Genomic DNA, 9,414 nt, shown 5'->3' on the forward strand with positions numbered 1-9,414 from the left:
GCGAGTGCCACCAGTGCACTCTAGCGGACATTTCTGTGACCCTCCAGACAGTTTCCCATCTTGGCCACCAGAGCGCACTACTCATCCCTCCCATAAGATACAGCTTGTCACAATCGACTTTGGCAGCAGTAGCGGCGCGATTGCGACCTTAGTCGGCACGCGACTCGGGTGAGAGCGGGGCGAGCATTTTGCAGTCTGCTTCGCCCCTTCGGGTATCTCCATCTCCGGACACCTGCGGACCATAAACCCCCCCCCCCCCTCCTTGGATGGGGGCAGTAACTTTCTTTAATTAGGCGCACCGACGCCATTTTTGAAGATTAGGCGGGCAGCATCTGGTCAGTACGGACCACGCGTCGCGATTCGCGAGAGTCCATCTCAGTTGTATTTTCTAAGACTTGACACTACGACATGTAGATTCGAACATCAAAGTATTGATGCCTAATTTTTTTATTTTATAAATTGGCTGCCCGTACCAACATTTTTTGTTTTATCTAAAAAAAAATTTAACTTTCTCGCCATGGCTACCGTGGACTTCCGCACCGGGAGATGCCAACTCAACTTCTGGGGCCCGCCATCGTGACTTCAGCCCGCTGTTTTGGGTAAGTTATCGTCATTCTTCCCCCCCCCCCTTCTTTTTGTTTTTCCCTGGGCATAGATTTTCCCAGCTTTAGCTGCCTGTTAACCAGTCTAAGCAATTTGGGACTTTGGTTGCAGGCGGGGTGCAAGATTAGCCACAAAAATTAGAATGGAACTTCACTACCAAAATTAGCAGTCTGTGATTGGGCTCTTCCAGTCACAAGTTCTCTCCCCACACCGGTCGACATACAAGTTTCTTCATAAAATGAATTCTTTTGGACTTTAATCTACAGAAACCTCCAGTGCCAGGACCGCCAGTATTCAGAACACAGGATTTGGTTGAATTCATTTCAAAAGAAAATTAAAAACAAAACGTAATTGTCTTTCTTATGAGCCTGCGAGCTCACATAAAACCAGGGTCAAGTTTAAGAGATATGGTTGTTTACTTTTATATGTATTTTGTTGCCCCGGGGCTCCCTTCTGTTTATAACTAATGTGTTTTAATACATGTGTACTTAAAATATGAAGATAAAAGAAAAAGCTAAGTTAATTATTTTAGTAAATGGCCAGTTATATAAATCAAACCACAATTCTTGTTATTTCATTATTACTCATCTTCGATCCACATAGCCTCCTAGAGTTCCTAGTAGGTTATAAGTAAATTCCTTTGTAAGATGTCTGGGCACCTCTGTGTTAATTATTGTTGTTTGTTTGTGGGCTGACACTTCCAAGGCTTTATTTTACACTTATTCATCTTTTGATTTTTTTTCCTGAAGCCCAGCTTACATTACAAAATCCCGAGGCTTCCGAGTACCATGCAGCGGTAGTACCCACACAGTTTGGGCATACAGACCAATCCAACCAGACCACCCCACTTGAATCTGAACTGGCTGGAAATAGAGCTTTCCAGAGGAACAATACCTCAAAAACAATCCCAGATCCCACACACAGGGACCCCCCTTTGGTGCTAATCGTACATCACAGAAAATTGAGCGAGGTGGCATGACACTACACAAACTGGAGCAGCTGATGGATAGGCTGTTTCCCAGGGACCCATCACCCGGGTCAAGGGAGGGTCACCACAATGGTAATGACGATTCGAATGCCCCACTCCAGGTCAGGGGGCATATCCTTACACCAGCCCCAGTTGTTGACGACCCCAATTTACCGGCCTCCAATACGACACTGATGTGGAGTTTCCCAAGGACACCATGGAGGAAACAGACTCTATTGTACGCCCTCGCAAAACCCGCCTCTCACCCTAACTACTCGGTGATTCAGATGACCCAGAGGGGGTTATCATATTTCCTATTGATGAGGAAGAAGTCGGAGGTGGGGCCCAGCCTACTAGTGGCGACCCTGAGCAGGACGAACTCAAAATCCCTGTGGCACCCCGCCGTTCCACCCGACAATGTAGGGCCCCCGCCCGTCTTCAGTACTTCCCATGGCCAGGTGCTTTTACTCAGCTGACTATCCCCACTCATGCCTGAGCCCTCGATTAGTGATACCAAGGTGTCCGAGTGCTTCGTTATGCAGTGCGTGTGACCAAGGTGTCAATGAACAAAACGATTTTGGCAGAGGGGGGGTATTTGATGTCGCCCCAAGTGCTTCTCCCAGTCGCTTAGACTGTTTTTGCACATTGCCACCTCTTTGCGCCGATGTGCACGTGTGTGGAAAACTGTGATAAAGGGGGGAATTGGACAAAATAAAAGAGCTGTGGGAACGCCGGCAAGATGCACCAGAAAGAGGGGAGTGATTGGGGGAGAGATAATCTTGCGAGCTGGATCATCGCGCGCAGAAGTATCGCGTCGGTCGCCAAAGACGATACATCGCAATTTGCGCAGCTGCCCCAGCAGTGGCAGTGTGGCTGGAGGCAGCAGAGTCATCGGACACGCTGGAGGCGCGTGTTCGCTGACGCTCGCGGACGGATGCCTCGGCCAATGCGGGTCGCAACCACGGAAAGGAACTTTTCAGGTTCGTTATCTCGTTCCACGACGGAAAAATGCGGTACTCACCAGGACAGTGACACACAGCGGGCCAGTGACACACCTGCGCTAGGCTTGATCCCCCAGGCCACGAGGCTCGAACTCCCTCTACCATCCATCTAAGCAGCCGGGACTTCAACCACCACAAACGGGATCAGCCCCTGCAACGTCAGGGTATATAAACACTGAAAAAAGTTGTGTTACACTCTTTTGAGTGCCACGGTTTGTTTGATTAGGTTTTGTGTGTGATCGAGGCGCAGGCGCAGTCGTGCACGCTATCTGTGTGCGAGCGGGCGCGGCGGTCTGGTTAGTTGCTGGTTTTGTCGTGCGGCGCTGCGATCTGGCATGTGTTTGACGCGCGAGTGCTAGTGTTTGTGCAGTTGGTACGCGAGGGAATTTAGCGCTGGGGAGAAGGAATTGGTAGTATTGGTTGTGCGTTAGGCTGTTGGTATGAGACAGCTGGTGGAGAGAGTTGATGTGAGTCGCCTCGAGGAGTAATGTCGTACCTACTGGAGAGAAGAGTTGGAGTAGGAGTAAAAGAGGGTTAACTGTAAGAAGCATACGCAACAAATGACTGGTCGTTTTAAAATGAAAATTCAGCTGCGTGCCTGAGACAACGGTACAACGGAATAGAGGTTCACCTTTCATCGATTAGCTAACGAGAGTTATTAATTCTATCAGCATTAGTTTCACGAGGGATTGTGATTATGAGTAAGCAAGTGGAGAAAAAGATGAAGCCGAACTGCGTCGGAGTATTGGACTGATCACGAGAATAAAACGTTTTGCTCCTATAAATCTACATGTCGGGGTACGAGAAGTTGTAATAATATAATTTGCCGAGGACAAGAGGGAAGTCTACTGCAGAGAGAGTATTTCATGGCGAATGAAGATATGAAGAGTTCTGCTACGATGATACAGTTTTCTACCTGCTTGTATATTCAAGTAGAAGGCGGAGTCTACGAATAGAAGTTTTGTGAAATCAGTGCAGCTGTGATGACGTCAGCGCGGCGACTTCAAGGCATGTCAGCGGCTGGAGAGAATGGGGCCGCTTCTCCCAGACTTCTGTAAATTGCTGGAGGCAATTTGATTTTTCTTCATAGTTCAGTCTTCCTTTAAACTGTAAGAGTTGGCATTTTTATTTCTGTGGATCTATCGAAGATTTATTACTCTCCTAATTGGGATTCTAGATATGTGTAGGTTTTCCTCAGAATTAATTTTTTTTGCATCGCGGAGTTGTGCTCTGATTTACCGCTACGTTGATTCGCCTTTTTTCGTTGTATTTTTTTGCTGCCGACTCACAATTCAGCTGTAAATCTGGCGATTAGGTAATGATGAGGCTTAGACAGGTTTGCCACACAAATAGGATGAGTAGTTTGTAAAAAATCACCTTTCCTGCTAAAGTAAAGTTGATTATATTCTGTTGGCATTTAAATTATTTTTATTATATTTATTGGTGCTCACCCTTGTTGAACTTTATAAAGTAAATTCGTAAAAGGAAATAGTGATCTGAGGAAGCATTTGTTTCTTGGTTAGGTATAATTATAATACTTGTTAGGTGATTATTAATTTTATAAATGTTCTGTGGCATTATATTGTGATTACAAAGTACATAGTAGGTATAGACTATATTGCCAGTCCAGCTTGATGGAATTTATTTAAATTGGTGTTTTATTATAATTTGTTTTAGAACAAGTGCAGGTACATTCTTAAATGCTCAGTAACTCTCTACATTTTGGTGCTAAAAATATATTTATTAATGTGAATATGCCATTGACCTAATGTACATAATATTAATGTGTTTAATAGTACCTGAACAGAGTTATTTAAATATTTTTATATAGATTGTTTACATATTGTTTTGTTATTTATATATTATTTTTTTATGAGATTTTTAATGGGGTTAAGTGGAGTGGTGTAACCGGTGCACAGGACGACGGGGGCAGGTGGTTCCAGTATTTGTGAGGAAGGTGGTTTTGTATTGGAGGGGAACGGCCTGTATGCCCTCTTTGCTTGAGACCTTGACCCCCGTTGATTATTCTATTTTATTATATGTCTTTATATGATCTTAAGACTGTTGGAGTCTGTAAATGAATTAATGCCTTTTTCTGATGTGGAATATTTAATGTGTATATTTTTCTTGTTTAACTGAATATTATAAACTAATAATATCAGCCTGGGTTTTATTATTGTGATCAAGCCTTCTGCTTGGTCCCTATTAGTGTTTACTGGCCCGGCCAGGCAAAAGAGGGGGTTACAGTTGGTTAAAGTGGTTAAATAATTAATTCAATTGTTTGTACTTGTTTGTACATTAAGTAGTGTAGAATTAACCAAGTACTTTTTTGTTTGTAAAAAAAATTGTTCTGTTTAATTACTTGAACCTGTCACTTGTATAGTAAAATGTAACAAGGATTTTAATAAATATTTTTTTACCCAAAATCCACATTTTTCAAATATAGAACCAAGAACAGAAATTGATCAAACTTATCATTATATTATGAGTAATTTTTTCATTATTTTAGGAAGTTCTCTCGAATTTCTATTTTATTAAATATGGATGTTCAAAATGGCTGCCAATATATCTTAAAAGATGTTGGACATGACAATAGTTTGCTGGTAATACATCACTACTACAGCACTATAGCAGGTAAAACATTAACGAAAAAAACAATTTGGCGGATACAAGTTGGCCACTTGGACGTCACACTGGTTGTTATAATATATTATTTTGTATTAGTTATGAGGGTCAATATGATAGAGGACATCAATGAGGGGAATCCAGTAGCCATTTTTAATACAATGGCCCCACCAGAACATCCAAGATGCCCGCCATGACATCACAGTCCAATATGGTGGTCGGTACCACAGCACCATACCCTGAACCCTGTCTCAGTGTGCCAATTATATGCAATCATTGTTTATTAATATTTTTGTTCTAAAATGACTGGTGTGAATTATTGTATCCACGCACACGAGGTCGCAGGTTCAGCTAGTATATTATAAACAGTTGTTTTATTTATAATATCGATGAGTGTTGCCATTTTCATTATATTTAACCCAGGGCCGTCGAGAGAAACTAACGAACTGGTAAGGGAGGCGAGGGGCAAATAAATTTGCCCTTTCCCTTCCCGTTACTAAATAAAGTCCAGTTTTCCAAACACCACTATTAAAAAAACGTATACAGTATATTATTACAATGCAAACATTACCTTAACCGTAAGTGTAAATGTGACCAGCATGTAACGTATAACTTGTAGGTGTCTAATGTGTTCTACCAGTATTATACTTGTAATTTTGCCCAACAAAGCACTATAATAAACTTGAATACCAATCGTGTCTCGAGGTTATCGCCTCCCCCCGCCATGCGGCTTGTAAGCCCTGGTTGTATCTTATTATTCACTAAGAACTTGACCTCGTAACCATTAAATATTTACAGAGCTCGATGCTATCTGCTTCGCGCAGTTTACGGCAGGTGATAAGAAGATAACCACTGCTTCGCATGCTGGCGTGTGGAGTTTTAGGCACCTGGTTCCTCTCTTACTGGGTCGGGCAAGAGCTCTCCTATGTTTTGGAACGTGTATATTGCCCAATCTAAATGTGTGACCAAATGTGAACTGAACGATGTGCACATTTGTCGGCATTATTTTTTTTTGTGGAAGATGTTTTAACTTGTATCGACAACACAATGGGATGAGCACCTTGCTCACTTCAATCATCTAGATGTCGAGTATGAGGGATATTCGTTGTGACGGAAAACGTAGTCGATGTGCAGAGGAGTTAGCGGGGAAATGTCTGCAGCACCGACAAACCTCTGCAACTTTTGTCGATTAAAAATTCGGGTAGTTTATTGTTTGTTATGTAAGACGATTTCAATTTTAAAATTTTCCAGTATTCAGTAAAAAATATTGCTTTCTTTTACAATGTTCAGAGATAAAACCCGGGACTACAAGTGATACCGAATGTATTACAAATTTTTTATATTTCAAAATATTTTTCGATTTTTTGTTTTATTTTGATGCTCCTCAAGATTATGACCAAGATATAAAACAAGATTGTGGACGCTATGGTTACTGACGAATTGATAGATGACACTTTCATACTCTACCAGAATAGTATATGATGCAAAATGGCCACAGAAGCTAGTACAATATAGCAGACAAAAAGAGAATACATTTGGCAGCCAATGTGGTGGCAATGACGCCACATTGTTGACCGTAACATTTATTGTTTGTAGTGGCAGGAGACAGTCAGCTTTGTGGTATGTTTTGTGGAAATTCCTTTTGAAACTCATTTTTCATGGATCAGACGTAAGACTTTCTAAATTTATTGCAAAGAGTGTATTTTGAAAACAATTAAGGCCCTTAATGTGAAAGGAACTGAAGAAACATTTCGAATAACTCTTATATAGTTAGGCGCCTTTTTAAAATACGAAATAATTCTCAGAATTGAAATAGTTTTTCTTCAGAAATATTTCATTTAAAATAAATATTTGCACTAAGTTTCTTAGAATATAGTAAATACTGTGAATTGGATTCAATAAGTACGTTTTTAAAATGTATTTATTCATCAATTTTTAATTTTTATTTCCTAATGTGGGATTACAATACTCATATGAGGAAAATATTTTATTTATTTTGATGAAATGAAAGTCTTTTATTATATTTAAAGACCATTGTTCACTGCTATCCAAGAAGTCTGTCCTCGGACTGGCAAGCCGTGGGTCCTGTGGTTCAGGACTTGGGTCATGGCTAGCCCCTCCCCTTCCCTTCTCATCATCGGACGTCGAGGGTAAACCACAAAAGAATTCCCTTGCCACTTTAGTTTTTGTTGCTTCCCGAATTCCACACCGAGGCGTTTAGGGGTCACCTCGCTCCGGTATTAGCATCAGCACTAATGTCATCAGACATTTACAAAACCACTTTACCTTAGTTAAAATGACATAGTTAGGTTCTATGGATGATAGCCGCTCTATATAAAGGAATGCTTTCCTACTGACAAACTGCCTCGGAACCAGTGGCAGCTCCAGAAAGACTTTTCGGGAGGGACTATCATAGAAAGAAAGAATATGGTTTCACAACATGTTAAGGCTTCCTTCACACTGGGGCCCTGCGGCGTGCCAATAGAAATGTACCACACTATGGTAACATGAAACCTAACAGAACTATTCACACTGTGAGGGGCCATGGGTCCTGCACACGCTGCCCTGGTTCCAGCATACAGCTGTTTCTTCGTGTGGTGGCGGGATCAAGTTTCCACGCCTAAAGGTTTATTTGAGAAGTGCATGAGGGAATCGCCATATGGGTCATGCCTGAGAAATAATATTCAGAGAGTTTAAAAATAAAGTGTTCTTAGAAATTTTATGTTATTTCTCAACAAATGATCGGATGAATAGTATATATTCGGTTTTTATGGCATTTGTTTACCTGTAGAAACAACACTAACAATGCACTTATGCTTCCTCCAAATCGACTTTTTTTATACTATCAATTGGAAATAAGACGGAGTAGCGCGTTCGCAGTTTCTCAAGACTAGTCTCGCGCGTTTTCCTAGCGCGCCACTCGCCCAAATCATGGCGAACTTCTAGTGGTCCAGCGTAAAAGGAACCTAAATAAGTCAGAGATAGGATTTGAATATTTACAAATTAATAGTAAAACTACTGTTATTTAATACTTTGAAACAACTTTTCATGATAGAAAAGTTGAATTAAAGTTTTTTAATTAGTTAACATAAATATACACAAACAAAATTATATATATAAAAAATTTTTTTTTTTGCTCGGAAGGGGCTATTGCCGCCTGTAAACCCCCTTACAAACCCTTTCCTGTCCGTGGAGCCTAGGAAGATCGGAACTTCATATTATATGGCTTTAAATTCACAACTCGGATTCAAGAATTGTCAGCAAAGTTTGGGCAAAGAGTTATAAAAAATTATTTTTTCAAGACTACCTAATATAGTTCAAAACATAAGTTAGCGCTGATTAAAAAATCTACAATTTATAAATCTGCACCACCCAAGATTGCGTTTTAGTTCCACGTTTTCAAAGGGAATTGATGTCTTTTTCACTTGCAGGCCGGAAACTTTTAACCAAAATTTTGCCTTATTTATAAGTTATACAAAACAAAATGATATTTTGACAAATGATTTGTACAGATTTTTTGTTAAAAAGGTTGTTTATAGGTAATGCGTCGTGGCTAACGGTGACAAGACCACAGAGACAGCATCATTTAACTGAACTTGTTAAACGTTCACAGATTATTCTCCTATAGTACTTTAAAGGTCAATTAACTGAAACTCTTTTAAAATACCCGAGCAACAGTTAATATATTACACTTTGGTAAGCAATATGTCTCAGTGCAGACTGGCCAGCAAACCGTGCAGTGCCTCGTGGCCTGAGTCACCCTGCCTCGTGACGACACGAGAGATGTAGACAAGTGCAGTCGCCTCACCTTCATGTTCTGGTTCATCTTGGCGACACTCAGCTTCTGGAAATTGCTCTCATGACTTTCCAGGTGACTGGCCGCAGGCAGCGGTGGAGCGACCTTTTTGGGAAGGCGATGAACAGTCTCTACGCGGTATCAGCATTTCTGTTAGAGTGGCGGGAGGAAGGGAGGGACCTCCCCTCCCCGCGTCGTTAATGCGTATCGCGCGATAACAGGCTGACGCTGTGATGCCAGGCTAACACCTGGTGGAGCCGGCCTCGCGGCACTGTGCACACAGCTGTGACGTCACCCGCCGGCCTCCATCTTGTAATGCGCTTTGGAAGAGCTTGTCAGTCATTGCATTACACAGGAATGTAGATCGGTGGCATTATTTCAATATGAATGTTTACTTACACAGTTACCTTGTTACTTTTATC

At 41.4% G+C, this 9,414-nt stretch overlaps 1 protein-coding gene across 1 annotated transcript in view; it reads right to left on the bottom strand.

The window, feature by feature from the left end:
- LOC134527276 (leucine-rich repeats and immunoglobulin-like domains protein 1) overlaps positions 1-9,209 on the bottom strand; it is a 53,950-nt gene extending 44,741 nt beyond the window's left edge. The window contains exon 1 of the mRNA XM_063359813.1: positions 9,005-9,209. Within this exon, the coding sequence (XP_063215883.1) occupies positions 9,005-9,022 (18 nt within the window). The 5' untranslated portion in view covers positions 9,023-9,209. The remainder of the gene's footprint in view (positions 1-9,004) is intronic.
- Between the last annotated feature and the right edge of the window lie 205 nt (positions 9,210-9,414).

The sequence above is a fragment of the Bacillus rossius genome, chromosome 1, assembly GCF_032445375.1.
Source record: "Bacillus rossius redtenbacheri isolate Brsri chromosome 1, Brsri_v3, whole genome shotgun sequence".
Classification (NCBI taxonomy): domain Eukaryota; kingdom Metazoa; phylum Arthropoda; class Insecta; order Phasmatodea; family Bacillidae; genus Bacillus; species Bacillus rossius.